The 17,954-nt window shown below is 32.3% G+C and overlaps 1 protein-coding gene across 1 annotated transcript in view; it reads left to right on the forward strand.

Moving 5' to 3' along the window:
• Zbbx (zinc finger B-box domain containing) overlaps positions 1-17,954 on the forward strand; it is a 128,268-nt gene that overhangs the window by 97,086 nt on the left and 13,228 nt on the right. The window contains exon 14 of the mRNA XM_063235141.1: positions 869-1,011. Coding sequence (XP_063091211.1) covers positions 869-1,011 — 143 coding nt within the window. The remainder of the gene's footprint in view (positions 1-868; positions 1,012-17,954) is intronic.

Consider the following 17,954-nt stretch of genomic DNA (forward strand, 5'->3'; position numbering starts at 1 on the left):
TTGTAATACTAATTATCATGTGACACTTTTGATTTTGCAACTTTAAGATTTTATGTGTTCTGACTATATGGTATCAAATGTGAGTCTACAGTGAAATGAAGTTACTATTTTGTAGTTTCTGTATCAATTCTTTGTTCCAATCAAGTTAGGCCTCTTCTAGTACTTTACAGCATACACTCTGGGCCCATTCACTCAGGTATGTAGAAGCAAATATATTTTTGCCAGTAGAATTTTGGCAGGAGGTAAACGGAGATAAATTTCTAGTCAACAGATGGAGGTTCATATTTAATACTTTATACCTAAGGAAATGAAAGGCATTTTTGCCTTCTAATTTAATTATTTAATATATCTTATCACATGTCTTTACTTTGACTGTTATATATGATAGGGAAGTCAGAGAAAGTTTGTGGTTATGATTGCACAGTGGTTTGGCCATTTTGATTTGAAGATACCTATAGAAATTCCTCAACTTTAACTTTCTCTAAAAAATCATGAATGATAAAATAGAACCCTTTTGGTTAAATATAATCTATGAATGTTATGAATGCACCATATATTTCTTGAACAAATATTAGGTATTATTAAATATATTGCTTAATTTATAATTAATTCATTATAGCTATAATTAAAGTTATGCCTATAGAACAGTAATTATTGTTTATAATTGAAATCTAAATACCATATGCTACTTTCTGCATAATTCTATTGTTATAATAATGTATATATAAAATAGTATGTTAAAACAAATATTAAATTAACATAAACCATATATTATTAAATATTTACTGTATTTGTTTTTAATAAAATGGGACGTTTTAGGTATTAGTTGTTTCAACTCTACTTTTATTCTTGTCCTTAATAATGAAAGGCATACATTTCATGATTATGAGAAGTACAAATTTCCATGTGAAAATGACAGCTATCAAGACCATATTTTTGACAAAGTAAAAACAGATCTCTCAAATTTTGCTTTGCCTTACAACTCTACATATTATAAAGATTATATAAAAGGTAACTTTTCTCTTATTGCTTAATATTATTAACAATTGATGTTAGTAGTACATTAAAATCAATAGATTTTAGAGTTTATAAAATTTGTTTATTATTTTCATTTTAAAACTGAAATTTAATAGTTGGAAGAAAATTTGTTGCAAATGTTTAACTTACTGTGTTATTAGTCAGTGTACAACATTTTTTGTACACATTAGAAAAGGAAACCAAGGACTGGGGATACAGCTTCAGTATAGGCCCTATATTCAACTTCCCCACCACTGCTAAAACCAAAAAGTTATTTGGGACCAAATTAGCAGTTTAAAATTGCATAGAAGACCATATAGTGATAAAAGTTTAACTGGTACCTGCTGTCCTTTCGATTAAATATTTCACAACATTCATATTTGATGCAAAGTTTCATATGAGATATAATCTAAATAAAACAAACTATCTTGTTTGTATTTTTGTATTGTTACTAGTAGGAGTTCCCTTGTATGCTTTAGATTAGCATGCTGTGTAAATGTCTGGTTTCATTTTCCAGAATGGGATGCCATCATCTGGAATTACAGCAAAATATATTGGTCGAGGAGTCAAATTGTGTTTTCATAGCTGGACTAAAGTTATTGTGCCATGTTCAATGCATTGTTTACTTCCTTAGATCTAGTTTACTAAACTACAATGTAAGAATTAGATAATGCTCCAGCTTCCTTTAAAATACTATACTTGATCTCAGATATTTTATGAGGCAATAAATATACCTTATGTAAAGAGTTTCAAAGATACCATAGGATATTATTTAACAAAGTTTTAACACTTATGATTATCTTCACATTGATCACTACAATGTACAAAAGACATATAGCTTCTGTGTCAGTTCTGCTGGTTTTGCTATTTTTGAACTACACTAAATCTCTGAAAAATTATGGCCCACTATGAACATTGCACCATTTGAATTTAGAACTTTATAACATTCTTGATCAGGTCTGAAAGTAAGTATTATTTGAGCAAAGTGGAGCATTGTTTTTCAGTTGCCTTTGAAGAATTATGAACATAAATGCCTATATGAACATTACTTTAAGACATTTAAAAATAATTTTTCTTTAGCACCATTGATGGTTTGCAGCAAAACTGAGAGTCCCTACACTACAGAGAATCCCTATATGCTCTTTGTGCCCATACATGTTCAGTTTCCTGCACTGTCAGCGTTTCACAACAAAATGCTCCCTGTTCAGTGATGAAGAGTATTCAACTCTATGGTTTATGTAACCATTTTCTTACTGGAAAACAAGTCAGTTCCTTCCAAACTATGGTAATTATTACCACTAATGTGTATATGAAGACTTGTTGGATGTTAGTTTTCAACTCATTTGGGAGAATACTACAGATAAAAATTTCTGAATTTTATGTAACACTATGTTTAGTTTTGTATAAAATCGCCAGTTTCTATCATTTTATATTTACACCAACATTGAATGAGTCTTTCTATTGTACCACATCCTCCCAGAATTTATTTTTTGTTTTTGCTATTTTAATTACTGTATAGTAGTGCCTAATTGTTTTAGTTTGCTATTCCTTAATTACATATGATGTTGAACTTTTTGACATGTTTATTTTCTATAAGATATCTGTTCAGGTTTTCTGGGAATGTTAAAATTTTCTCAGTCTGTAGATTGTCTTTTCATTCTCTTAAGTATATTTGCCATAGATAAAAAGTTTTTAATTTAAATGAAATTCACTTTTTAATTATTTGTTCAGCTTTGTATCTCAAAGATTTATTCCATACCCAAGATCATCTAGGTTTTCTACTTATGTTTCAGAGCATCTCAGTGGGCCCTATCTCCTGATCTACTCTGCCTATGTTTCTTTTTTTGGTTAGTGTATCAAGGCCATGTATACTAGAAAATATATCCAGCCTTCTCTGCCTCATTTCTGTTGTGCTCTTTTTCTGCCATTAGTTGTCTGCTTTTTTTCATTCCAATTTCTGCTCCATTTGTTGAGGCTTCTCTTCCACTGTTCCTGGAATCCTGGTACTTTTCTCTCTCTCTAGAACGTTCTTCAGTATTGTCTGAATTGTCTGTCTCAGGAAACCTCTGTATTCTGCTCTTTATCTGTCATCTTTACCAGAAGCCCCCTAACAATTTTAAAGAATATCTTCAGATGATTCCATTGTTTAGTAGGCTGAAATCTCATGGTCTAACTAAGCAATTTATTTAAAGCAGGCATAGAAGTGAGTGGCTAAGATGATCTTGCTCATTCTATGGCTTTTGATAGGTGAGTATCCCAGTGCCACATTTTCTGCTCCTCTTCAGTCATTTGATACCTTTGTCTTTGCCTTCTCTTTAGACTAGGTGTATTGCATCTAGTCTAAATTGAAAAGTAAGACAAAAGTCAAAATGAATGAACTTTAATTCCTGCTTATTTTTCTTGGGAAACTGGCTTTCTGTGCCCATTTTGTGACACATGTTGTTCTTTTGAAAGGTGAGAAGAGATGGAGAACTCTGCCAAAAACCATTTTATTATTAAATATTTTTCTATTAATGTCTACAAGTCTTCTATAATAAGAAATACATTAGGAGAATAGCTACAAATACAACAAGAAGAAAGAAAGCTGATTTTTACTGGAGATCTGGGTTAGGTCAATAAAAAACAACATCTGACATGAAAACTGAAAATCTCAGACTTTCATTTAGTGTAGGTATGTATGTACAAACCCAAATTTCCATTTGAATATATATTTACTTGTTGAAATCTCCAAGCCAAAGAATTATCTTTATTGCTATTTATACCCAGACATATCTGGAAAAAAGTAAATCTTAATCCTTCCTAGAAAGACATCAGCATTTACCCAACAATGGTTTCCTTAGATAAATCCACACTTCAGATGAGCTAATATTTCCCTTACCCCAGTGGAGAAAACAGTTAATCACAGCATGAATTTCCACAAACAAAACAAATAAGAACTCCTGTTTCCTAACTTCCACAAGGCATCACAAAGACAGCTTGATGGTACCTGCTCAGATAGTGGACTGTGTTATAGGAGAGGGCTACTCAGCTTCAAAAATCACACTCTTTTGTAGTGTACTGTACAACTACTTGATCTCACTTAGACCTCTTTTTGATTGTCTGTTGAATTCGGTGGGTATTAGTGCAAATGTTGATATTTCAGTAACTACTGTAGTTGGGAGCAGTATCGTCCTTTGTCTCTAGCTGAGAAGTTGCAGATCTTCTGCTAGCATTTATGAAACTACAAATAATAGGCTTGAAGTAAATGAGAAATCTTATACCCTTCACAATTCTTGGTGGCAAGTAGAAAAGTAAGCTAACAAATGAAGCATGTAAATAATAAGAGTGAGCAGATTAAATTATATGTATTTAGAAATAGATTCCAAATTTGGACATAAAATCCATCTTGCTGATTTTCACCAGAAACTCACATAACATGGAGGAAAGTATAAGAGTAAAGGCAAACATTGAATAGAAAACATTTTAAGATAATTAACAAACATTGCCATGACAAGGAGAATGACTCTGTATGATAACAATGAGTTATAGTAAATAGTAAATGATATGTACCTATGTTCATATGTACCTATAAATACAGCCTCAGAAGTGTTATAGTAACATGATATTCCTAAAAGTTCCATCAACTCAAAGAGAGTTTTGTAAGAGAAAATAGAGATCTGAACAACATAAATAAACTTGGAGGGCTTATTTTGAATCCTTTGTTCAATAATTAGAGGTCATATATTCTTTGTAAGACTATACTCTTTGTAAGACTATATGGGACATTTACAAGATATACTTTTACAGCACATCACCAAAATAAAACTACAAAGTAAATTTAACAAATCTTAAAGAAGTGATACCACATATTGTGATTCCCAACCACAATACAATAACATAAATTGATATCTAAACCAAAATAAAAAAGACAATTCAAATAAGTTTGGCATAAGGAAAAAATCATAAAAATAAATTATGATTATTTTAAACTAAACATTAACTTAAGGACTATAAGTAAAAATATATATTATGAATTTCAAATACTACTTAGTAGAAAATTTATGCAGATGGCCCCTATCTGCCATGGCCCAATTTATGAATTTTTTTCATAATGGGTGTGCAAAAGCAACACATTTAATAGAAACTGTACTTAATACAGAAAATTGGAATAGATGGTCAATATAATAAAGGCCATCTATGACAAACTAACAGCCAGTATCATACTAAATGGACAAAAATTGAAGGCCTTTACTTTACAATCAGGCACAAGACAAGGATGTCCCCTATCATCACTCCAGTAGCACTGGAAATTCTAGTCAGAGCAATTAGACAAGAGAGAGAAATAAAAGGGGTAAAGATAGGGAAAGAAGAAGTTAAATTATCGTTGTTTACAGAAGACATGATACTCTACATAGAAGACTCCCAAAACTCCTTTGAAAGACTTTTAGATATAATAAATAAGTGCGGCAATGTAGCTGGATACAAAATCAATACTCAAAAATCAATAGTATTCCTATACACTAACAAGAAAATTGCACTGAGAGAAATGAGAAGCCACACCTTTCACACTAGCAACCAAAAAATGAAATATTTAGAAATTACTCTCACAAAAGAAGTGAAAGATCTATACAGGGAAAATTATACACTGAAAAAAGAAATTGAACACGATCTCAGAAAATGGAAAGCCATCCCTTGCTCATGGATAGGAAGAATAAATATTGTGAAAATGGCCATTCTCCCAAAACTGTTAAACAGATTCAATGCAATTCCAATGAAAATACCATCAACATACCTCCTAGATCTCAAGAAATCACTCCTAAAATTCATCTGGAGTGAGAAGAGACCCAGAATAGCAAAGACAGTTCTAAGCAGCAAAGGCAAAGCTGGAGGCATCATAATCCCTGACTTAAAGTTATACTACAAAGCAGTTGTAGTAAAATCAACATAGTACTGGAACCAAAACAGAGTTGAAGATCAATGGAATAGATTAGAAGATACAACCATGACTACCAGCACACTAAACCACCTTATCTTTGATAAAGGGGTCAAATGGGTTCACTGGAAGCACAACAGCCTTTTTAATAAATGGTGCTAGGAAAACTGGCTCTCTATATGCTGAAAACTAAAACTAGACCCAGGCCTATAACCATGTACTAAACTAAAATCTAAATGGATCAAAGATCTGAATATTAAAACAGAAACACTAAAACTGTTAGAAGATAAATTGGGTATAAACTTTGAAAGACATAGGAGTAGGTAGAGAATTCCTGAACAGGAATCAAACTGCACGGGAAATACTTCCCAGAATCAATAACTGGGATCACATCTTATTAAAAAGTTTCTGCATGTCAAAAGGAATCTCCAGCATAGTGAAAAGAAAACCCACAAACTGGGAAAAATCTTAGTGAACTGTCCTTCAGACAAAGGACTTCTGTCTAAAACATATAAAGAATTAAAAAATCAGACCCCCAAAATTCAAAGATCCAATCCAAAAATGGGCATCTGAGATGAATGCACAGTTCCCAGATGAGGAAATACAAATGGCGAATAAATATATGAAAAAATTTTCATCATCATTACTCATTAGAAAAATGCAAATTAAAGCAACACTGAGATTCCATCTCACTCCAGAAAGAATGGCCAGGATCAAGAAAACTACCAACAATAAATCCTGGAGAGGCTGTAGGGGAAAAGGAACTCTCCTGCACTGTTGGGAGTGTAGACTGGTGCAACCACTGTGGCGGTCAGTCTGGAGATTTCTCAAAAAGCTGGGATTGGAAGTCCCATTTGTGCCAGCTATTCCAGTTCTAGGCATATTCCCAGAAGAACTGAAAGCATTGTACCACAGTGATATATGTACACCCATGTTTATAGCAGCACAATTTGTGATAGCCAGATCTTGGAAACAACATAAGTGTCCATCAACTGAGGAATGGATAAAAAAGTTGTGGTATTTTTATACAATGGAGTACTGCTCAGCTATCTAGAAGGATCACATTGAGATATTTATAAATACATGGATGCAGCTTGAGACCATACTCATAAGTGAAATAAATCAAAGTCACATGTATAAATACCGAATAGTTTCCCTATTGTAAGAAATGATAAGAATACAAAAAGTATATGATAATCATGATTCCCCATTATGTTGGTTTGAAGCCTTATAATATTTTCACTCATTAATTGGAATGGTTTTATTCTGGGTTGCTTGATTTTATTGTCTATGATAGTATGAACAGCTTTTTTGAAGAAAACAAGACATCATAATAGCTAGTGCTGATTTAATATCATCCTGTTTTGAAGTCCCATCAAGCTGTTGTTCTTCTGTCTCCATTGGTTTTATCATGTTGTATTCTATTGGATTTTATTATATATGATAGTATAAACAAATTTTTTATAGGTAAAGAAATAATATAGAAAACATTGTTCACTTTCTGTTAGCTGGTTCTAAATACCCTGTAATACTTTCATTCTCTTGAATGGTTTTTCACTGTCTTGATATGTTCGATACTATAATATCCAAAGTTATACTGAAAAATTTCAAGGAAAGAGACACTATGGTAACTACTATTATGTCGGGTTATTTGGTGGTGAAACACTATTTTGCTTAAATTGTTCTTTCCTGACATGTGTTGTTATGTTGTTATGTCCTCTTTTCTCAATCTCTTTTTTCCCTTTTAAAATTATTTTATTATTACTTTTAGGGGAAAAACTAAATTAAAAATAGCAGGATATATTATAGTAACATTTTTGTTTTCCTATTATCCTGATTTGAACCCATGTATTGCTCTCACCATCCTATATCAAATGATTTTACTCTCTTCTGTTTTGTTTGATAGTATCAGGTTTGAGGTTATAGGCAACTACTTTGAAGCCAATAAGATTCAGTACGATGGCCATTCTGATTTCACCATTATTTTCTTTTGAAGTCCTGTAAGGTCCCCAATGTTCAGGTTTTATTGGTTTTGTTCTGTACTGTTTTGTTCAATTTTATTATACCTGATGATATAGGCAACTCTTTTTAAGATAGCAAGAGGCATTATGGTAACCATTGTTGATCACCTGGTATTCTGTTTTCACATCATGTACTATGTCCATCCTTTTGTTTTGACTGACTCTGTTTTGTTTTGTCACATTTGGTTTTATTCTCTTAAAAATAGTAATAAGAACTGTGGGATTAATAAAATCCAAAATGTGTAATTGTTATTGTAAAAAAGAGAGGAAAAGAAAGTGCTCCAAATGATATAACTGCATGTATATTTAAGTGTGTAAGATAGAAAACCATATTACTTAGTTTTTGTTGGATCATTGAACCCAACTGTTTGCATTCTCATTGTTTGAATGTCCATTTTGTATGCTTTAATTTTGTAACTTGAAGAACTATTTCTAAGATGACAATATGTAATCTGTTAACTAGTTATTTCTTACTGTTTATTTTTTGAAATTCTGTATTACTTGTACCCTTTTACTCTTTTGCTTTTTTCTCTTTAAATAAAAAAGAAACTGTACTTAAATATTGAAGTATGATCTTTCCCTGGTCCAGGGTTATCTGGTATGATACCCTCTCACAATACTGTCAAATGGCATTGAGTTACAATTTCTGGTTAACCAATGATATTCTACCGTGTACTGTGTTCCTAAGCTATGATGTTTGGTGTATTCAAACATTTTATGTTCAATATTTTCAATTTAACAACAAAATTATTGCAATGTAGTCACATTGAAAGTCAAACAGTGTATCAATCATGAAAGCAAGAAAACTGAAGGAGTGAAAATTGTTAACCTGATTCAGAAGAAATGAAACAATAATAAATTAAATTCACAGGATATAGACATAGTGAGGATGAGAACAAAGTTTAGTAGGACAGGAAAAGTAATAAATATCAACAAAACTCAAATCATGGATATAGCTCAGTGGCACAGTGCCTGCCTGGCAAGCATGAGGTCCTGAGTTTGATTACCAGTACCAAAAAAGTTATTTTAAAAGACTAAATATTTAAAACACAGTTTTGGACATTTTGAGCAAGAACTTAAAGAAGGGAAACAAAAATAAATGGTATAAATTGAATTAAAAGATGTAATATAATATTTAAACTGTTAGTGAAATTGTTTCAAAAAACTTATGTCAATCTATTTAAGATAGTTGAAAAAAGCATAGATTTCTATGAAAAATGTTGATTAAAACTGACTGAAGTTGGATTAGAAAATCTGGAAAAGATGTATAACCACTTTCTGTGGTTTGAATGCATGCTCCAGTTATCATGTATTGGAAACATAATACCCAGTGAAATAGTTTTGAGTGTTGAGACTGTAAAGAATGCTTTCATCATGAGGGCTGAAGGAATGTTGTTATTGTGGAAGTGAATTTTTTTATCTCAGGAACAGGCTTTGTAAAACAATGAGTTCAGTCCTTTTTTTCTCTCTCTCTTGTGCTCTCTTTCCTTTTATCTTCTTCCATGTGATGATGCAGCATGAAGACCCTCACCACAGGATAGAACCTTGATTTCATACATCTCAGCCTTCAGGAGTGTTAGAAATAAATTTCTTTTCTTCATAAATTACTATAATTAGTAATTATAGTAATTATAGTAATCTGAAATGGATTAAAGTTACATTAAAGCACTTACACTACTAGTTGAACATTTACTTTCTTCCAGATTCCTTTCTCTTCATACAAAGAAAAGATACACAAATTAAAAACAGGTATGCAAGTCTAATAAACCATATAGAACAAATAGTTAATTATTTTACCCTGTGAGAAATAGCAAACAATTACTTTAGCTTATATACAAAAAAAATGATTTAATTGGCTTTCTGTCAAGAATCGAGAAGATTGATAGACATGCTAAAGCATTTGATAAATGAAAACCTTCACTTAAAAAATATCTTTATAACTGTAATAAGGGGTATTTGCACTATTTCCATGTCATATAACTTAGTGGTTATTAGTCTAATTTAAAACAATGTAGCAGTTACAATGAATGAAATGTAGATCTACTTTTGTTGTTGTTGCAGTATTAAGGCATTAAACTTAGAGCCTTGGCACTAACCTATACTCCAGTTGCTTTTTATATTTTATTTTGAAACAGGGTCTCACTAAGCTTCTAATTTTCCCATGATAGACTGAAATTTAGAATTCTTCATCGTTAGCCTCCCTGATGGACCTGTATGCCTGGCTCACATATCCTTAATAAACATGGCTATAATTTGTAGTAGTTTTTCTGTATATATATCTACATTTCAAAATTATTTCATAATTTAAAATAAGAATTTTAACTTTTTGTTAAATAGAAATAAGAAATTTAACTTTTTGTTAACATATTTTGATCTTTTATTATTGTAAAATTTTGCTTTTATTTAAAGTGGTTAATTGTTGAGTATGGTGTTTTATACAAAACAAGTACTCAGAAAATTATTAATGAAATTATTGAAATATTCTGAACATACTTACTGGGAATCTGCTCATTACATAGACTTTGCATTGCCCAATTGTTTTGATTTTAGAATGGTTGCTGCTTAGCTATTTCTTAAAAAGGCAATAGTTGTCCCCAATTTTAGGTGAAGATAATCCTAATTGCATGCCATCAAAGTTAAGTTGTTTTTTTGTTGTCATTGTTTCATTTTTGAGAGGAATATTAGCCCACATTACTTTCAAGGCAAGCAGAGGCTTCATCTTCAGGAAGGTATAGTATTTGAGCGAACCTTGCAAGTCTCTCCTGTCCTTTTTCTATTCTCTCTATGGGAAAATGATTGACTAACTGTTCAGGAGTGTTAGCATTTGGTATCAATCAGGCCATATGTGCCAGGGTATGGAAACTGCCTTGGAATATATTTTGCCTATTATTATCCTCCTAAGGAGCTTTGCTACTTCTGTTTTCCCTATGTCTCTGTGTGTTTCTTTCTTTCTCTTTCCATTGTTGTTTCTTTCCATTCCTCTGTCTTCTCTCTCCCCTCTCCCACTTTCTCCCTCTTTTCCTCCTCCACTGTCTCTCTCTCCTCTTTTATGTGTGTACTACTCTCCTGTGTATGTCTGTTTTTGATTTGTCTATTTACCAGGAAGTTTTCAGTGGAGTATTATCATTTCTCTGCTTCTCTCCTCCAAGTCTTCCTGTGATAAACTCTCTGGGAAAAGTTTTTCCTGACATTCTCTGATTCTTATTTATTTATTTATAATGTTTGTTTTTTACTATTTACTTTTGTTAGGTTTTATTTTATTTTATTTTATTTTATTTTATTTAGAAATGGGATCAAACTCACAATCTTGCCCATGCCATGCAGGCAATTTATGCAGCTGAGCTATTTCGCCACCCCATTCTCTGATTCTTTAGGAGAAAAGAAAGGAAACCTCCATTGCCCTCAGACCCTCCTGGTTTTCCAAATCATTTTTGAGGAACTATGATAATTTAGATGATTCAGTTATTTGTGTTACACCTTGACTTTATGGTCTACTCTAAATTGATCAGAACCTGTCAAGCATGAGTATGGTTAAGTAGAATCCTTCATTTCCCGCAGTTTCCTTTACTTCTTTTATATGATCATACCATACTTTCTAATTAATGTAAAATATTTATCACTAAGTTCAAGATATGTGTGTATTTGCATATATGTAATTAGACATTCTGATTTTATTCTATTTGACATTATAAATTGTTCATAATATGTTCTAGCAGTGCTAGTTAATCATATAAAAGAGCATTTACACACCCAGAATACATAAAGTCTTCATCACTTTAAACTTGCTGAAATAATCAATTGCAGTGCCTTCCATAAAATGGTTTGCATAGCTTTTTTTCAGTTAGATGAGATGAAGCATAGCTCAGGACAGCAGTAAATGAAATTTTAAGATGTTGCATTTATAACTGAGGAATGAAGTATAGTTAGTTTCATAGAAACTGCCTGCCACTTATAGTAAGATTTATATTGAGTGGCCAAGACTCTCCCTCAGCCACTATACACCTGTATGGAAGAAACCAAAAACATGACAAGAGAAAGAGATAAGAAAAAGCCCCCAATCCCCAGCCCTTAGAACACTGATCTAGGAGGAGTAAATACAAAAGAGATTGAGTGAGAGCAGCAAACATGCAATATCAGACATGGCATCAGTGACATCAAATGTCTTTGGGACCTTGTAGATGAGCTCAAAACTGGAATATTAATTCAGGTAAAGCAAGATATAAGTAGATTAATACAAGAAATGCTAAGCACCTCTCAAGAAAACACAGGTGGAAGAATGGAGGAACACAAAAATGGAGAGAAATACTTGATGAAGAATATAAATAAAACATGGAATACATGAAGCAGATTCAAAGACATTACCAGGAAATTAAAAACTCCATTGAAAGCTGGCAAAACTGCTTGAAAGATACTAAGGATAGACTCTCAAAACTTTTATTTGTCTTTTTCATTTTTTTATTGGTACCAGGGATTGAACTCACAACCACCTGCTTACAAGGCAGGTGCTTATGCTGCTGAGTTAAATCCTCAGCCCCAAGACTCTCAAAACTTGAAGACAGATTTTCAGTGTGTGATTATGAAAGAAAAAATCTTCTAAAAATAACAAACAGGCAGTAACAAGACAAGAGGACCTATAACTTAAGAATAAAAAAATATTAGTGGAGAAACAGGAGTAAAAACAAAGGAAGTACAAAGACATAAATAGTTAAGGAAAACTTCCCAAGCATAGGAAAAGTAAATGATATTCAGATGTATGAGGCATACAGAACTCCAGCCACCTACAATGAAAACAGAGCTACCCCCAGACATACAATAATCAAGATCCCAGAAATTCAATATAAGTACAGAATATTAAGAGCCATCAGAGAAAAGAAACAGATCACCTATAAAGGAAAGCCATCAAAACCATGGCAGACTTCTCGACACAAACCATCAAGTCAAGAAGAGCTTGGAGCGAAGTATTCCAAGCCCTGAAAGAAAATAACCTGCAGCCTAGATTGATGTACCCTGAAAAACTGTCTCTAGAAATTAATGGAGAAACAAGATGCTTCCCAGACAGAGAGGAAATGGGGAATTCATGACCACCAATCCAACTCTACAGACAATACTGAAGGACGTTGTAGAGAGAGAGAAAAGTACCAGGATTCCAGAAACAATGGCAGAGAAGCCTCAATAAATGGGGCAGATGGTGGAATGAAGGAGAAAAGCAAACAATGAATGGCAGAAAAATACCATAGCAGAAATGAGGCAGAGAAGGTTAGCTATAATCTCTAACATAGATGGCCTTGATACACTAACCAAAAAAGAAAAAAAAAGAAACATAGGCAGAGTAGATCAGGAAATGGGGCCCACTGAGATGCTCTGTGTAGGGAACATAATTAACCTGAAAAAAGGTTTATGGGCTGAAAATCAAATATGAGAAAACAATGCTCTATGTAACAGGGAACAAGAGAGAAATAGGGGAAACTCAATCAGCACCTGTATATCTTCATATCTGCAGGTTGGAAAGACAGGATACTTACATGCAGTAAAGAACTACTCAGCTATAATGAAGTTTCCTTCATTATACCTTAAGACCTTAAGGCCTTTGTAGGTAAAGGAATACAACTTGAGATCAAGTCCAGGAGTGAGAACGTTGAGAACTACTTAGGTAAATAGTAGGTTGTCCCCCCTAATCTAAATACTGAGGGAGTTGATGGGACCCCAAATGTGCAGTACCCTGTGGGAGTAAAAGGGGAGGAATCGTTTTAAAAAAGAAGGCAGAGGATACTTTTAATAGTGTATCAGTATTTAAAACCCACATTCCTCACACCATTTTGTTTAGGTGGATTATATTATGTTCCAGTTGGTCTACTTGTACTAGATTTGAGGGAACAGACAGCTTTCCCAAAAATAGCAGGATGTAATATGGTAATCATCCTTAATTTCCTATTAACTAAATCTGAAGCTCCATATAACTTACACTGTTTTATCATAATGGATCTTAGTTGAATCTGGTTTGTTAGATGGCTGTTTTGTATTGACAGATTTTATTCAAATCTGTATGATTGATAGTATTGTCTGAGAGTATAGGCAATTATACTGAAGATGACAAGATTCACTAGGATACCCACTCTGGTTTGATTATTGCCTGCTTTTGAAGTTTTACACTGCTTAAAATGTTTTGTTTTTATTAATATTATGTACTGCTATATTCAATTATACTTTGCCTGATGATATGGACAATTCTATTGAGGCTAACGAGTCAACACAGTAACCATTGTAGATCACCTTGTAATGTGGTTTTATGTGACTTTTTCATTTCATGTTTTTATAGGAATTTGTTTTGTTTTGTCTTACTATGCTTTGTTTTTCCTTCTAATGCAGAAAGGATAGAAATACATGAAGAGACTCATGCATACTAGAACCTATAAACAGTTTATGAGAACTGATTATATAATGCATGATGAAATGAACAACTACTTTGAAGAAAAGGAGACACTAATGTACCCATTGCTTAGTCCATAGTGTCATGATGTGAAATCCAGCAATACTATTATTCTTTGTTCAGAGTGATTTTAGACTGTTGTGGTTTTGTTTAATTTCAACATACATGAAAGTATGGACAGCTATTTTGAAGAGAATGAGAGACACTATGACAGTCACTGTTGATTTTCCTATTGTCTGGTCTTGAAGACCTAAAACATCTTCCTCATCCTATTCTGATCAGTTCTATACTATGTTGTTTCATGTGAATTCTCTGTATCTGAAGATATGGACAACTATTTGAAGAAAACAAGAGACAATATGGTAGATAGTGAAGATCTCTGATTGTCTTACTTTGAAATTTGTGTCTCTTACATTCCTTTCTTACGTTCTGTTTTGTTGTGTTTAATTTTACCCTCTGTAAAATAAAAAAAAATGGTAAAAATGCACTGAGGAAAGAAAATAAAGGAAAGAAGGCAGAAAGGGAAATTTTATTTCATAAACATCTCATCTTTTAGATTGATTCAAATTTTAGTGTGTCTTACACACTTTCAGAACTTATGTATAGGGCTGGGGATTTAGCTCAGGGGCACAGTACCTGCCTGGCAAGCACAAGAGCCTGAGTTGAATTCCCAGTACCAAAAATAAAAACTATAAAAAAGAACTTATTGGGGCTGGGGATTTAGCTCAGCAGCATAAGCGCCTGCCTTGCAAGCAGGTAGTCATGAGTTCGATCCCCAGTACCAATAAAAAGGAAAAAGACAAAAAAAGAAAAGAACTTATTTTGTATGTATGTTGTTATTTACATCATTGCTGTTAGAAACTGAACTTCATGACAAGAGAATTTGTGCCAAGTATGTAATATGTATTCAATGAATGCAATACATTATTTTGATAAGGTAAAAAATAAGCTTGGTTTTGTTGAATACTTTGTTTCCTAGTTATTACAGGAAATAGCCATCAGAAGCAAAACTGTAAGTCAACAATATCAAGAACTTGACATATTATTTGCTTCTGATAGAAATGAAAGATGCAACTTATTTCCTTCTTATAGCTTACCATACAGTCATTCCTATAGTAGAACTCTTATTTCAGATAAATTCAGACATTAAATCAACTGACATATAGACCAGTTTATCAAACTTCCAAGTTTTTTATTTTTATAAATGGTCTATCAACATCATAGTAGTAAAATGATTTTCTTCCTGCCTATCTAAAATTATTAATCCTGTGTCAATTGCTGTATTTTTATATCTGAAGTTGCTTTCAGAATATGAGAAAACACTACAACAAAATTGGGAGGAGAATATTTAAGAATTTAGAAGTATATCTGTTATCATTTTAAGAGAATACCAACTCTTTGATTCACTTTATTAATTATGAGAATCTTTAAATTTCATCTTTTGAAAAATGAAGTCCTTAGCATCTGTGAAATTCATGAGATATGGTTGCAATTTTCTTTTATCTCAAGTGTTCCTTGTTTTGGTAAAATATGTATAATTCAACCATTATCTTAATCATTTTTATCTACACAGTTCTGAGGTAGTAAATAACATTCATGATACCATGCAATTATCACCATTCATTTCCTGAACTCTTTTAATATTGTAGAATTCAACTCTACATCCATTAAACAATGGAATTGTTTCATTCTTCTCCAATCCCTACATGCTGCTGTCTGCTTCCATTATTTTGAGTATTATAAGTAATAATAAGTGGAATCATGCTGTGCTTATTGTTTGTGACAGGTCAGCATTGCCTTTAAGTAGTTTCATTCACATGATAGAATACATAAGAATTTTCTTTCTTCTTCAATATAAAAATTATAAGAACAGAAAGTTGAACCTCTATCTGCCCAGCTTCTCCTTTGTATATCTAACCAAACCTCCTAAACTCTATGGGATAGAGTTTGAAAGTCATTGTTAAAATGGAAAGATATTAAAAAACTGAAAAATAATTTATTCTTTTAAAAAATAGGATAATATTCAATTTTATGTATTCATTACATTTTTCTTATTCACATATTTCTTATCCTCAATGAATACTTGGGTTGCTTTAATATTCAGTTATTGTGAATAATGCTATCATGAACATGAGTTTAAACAAGTTTGTCCTCAATATCCTGTTAATTCTTTTGAACTTATACCTAGAAATATAAGAGCTAAGTCATTTATCAATTAAATTTTAAATTTTTAACAACTCCCATATTGTTTCTCACAATCCTGTACCATTGTACATTCCAGATAATAGTGCACAAGTTTCTTTTTGTTGCTCTATACCCTTGACAACAGCTGTTATTTTCTGTTTTCTTTCATCTAAGTGGTATATCACTGGAGTTTAAATTTTTATTTCTCTAATGGTTAGTGATGTGAAGCATCTTTTAATGTGCATATTAGAAATTTGTATATTTCCCTTTGTATGATGTCTACTCAAGGCCTTGGCACAATTTTTAGTGAGGTTTGTTGTTGTTTCTTCATACAAGATCTATATTCTTTCTCTCATTCTGTGAATTGCTTTCAGTTGTAATGTATTATTTTATGATGAATTAGTTCTTAACATGAAGTTCAACTTGTAATTTTCTATGTTGTTTCATCTGCCTTTTTATTTAATATACGAAGTCATTTCTAAATGCAGTGTTCTGAAATATTTACAGTTTTCCTTCTAAAAGTTTTACAGCTTTCAAGTCTTACATTACATGGATTCATTTTTTAGTTAATTTATATACATAGTATTAAATGAAGTTCCACATTTATTCACCTCCTTATGTATACAAAATTTTGCAGTCCCATTTTTTGAAAAGACTACCTTTTCTCTCATTGACTAAGTACTCTTGTCAAAAATCATTTGATCAAGAATGTAGATTTTAAGTGTTCTTACCATATGCATACATAAAAGTACATGAGGTAAAACATAAGTTAGCTTGCTTTAGTTATTCAGCATTACATAAAGATTTGTGAGTAGGCTTATTTCTGGGACTTGGCTTCCTCCTCCTCCTTCTCCCCTCCTCCTCCTTCTCCCCTCCTCCTCCTCTTCTCCTTCTCCTCCTCCTCCTCCTTCTCCTTCTTCATCGTCTTCATCTTCGTCTTTGTCTCCATCTCCATTTCCTTCTCCTTTTGCTTGATTCTTATTATGATTGTGTGTAATCATATATAAAATGAATGTCTGAGATTAAGATTTTTATTGAGGTTGAGATGAACTAGCTAGTTGTTAAATTTAATGCTTTATGCATTAACCCTAGGATTTTGATTTCAGCTCATTAACTCTACAATCAAAATAATTGTTTCATAGCTCTTTAGGGATGTTGAATATCCATTGTAATGTTTTCCTAATGTGTATAACATTTGTCTTATTAAGTCATTACTCTTACTCCATTATACCTGCTTAAGTACATTTGTTTTATGTTGCATTTTATACATAAATTTTCAGTAGGTAGCTTAATTAAAGCAATTCAGCACACATGTTGACTATATTAGCATTATGGTAGGTATGGTAAGAAGGGGTGAGGAAATTTTATTCCCTGGGGACTCAGTTTACTAGCG

This window comes from Cavia porcellus, unplaced genomic scaffold (assembly GCF_034190915.1).
Source record: "Cavia porcellus strain 051 isolate PalLab524CR breed Dunkin Hartley unplaced genomic scaffold, mCavPor4.1 scaffold_25, whole genome shotgun sequence".
NCBI lineage: Eukaryota > Metazoa > Chordata > Mammalia > Rodentia > Caviidae > Cavia > Cavia porcellus.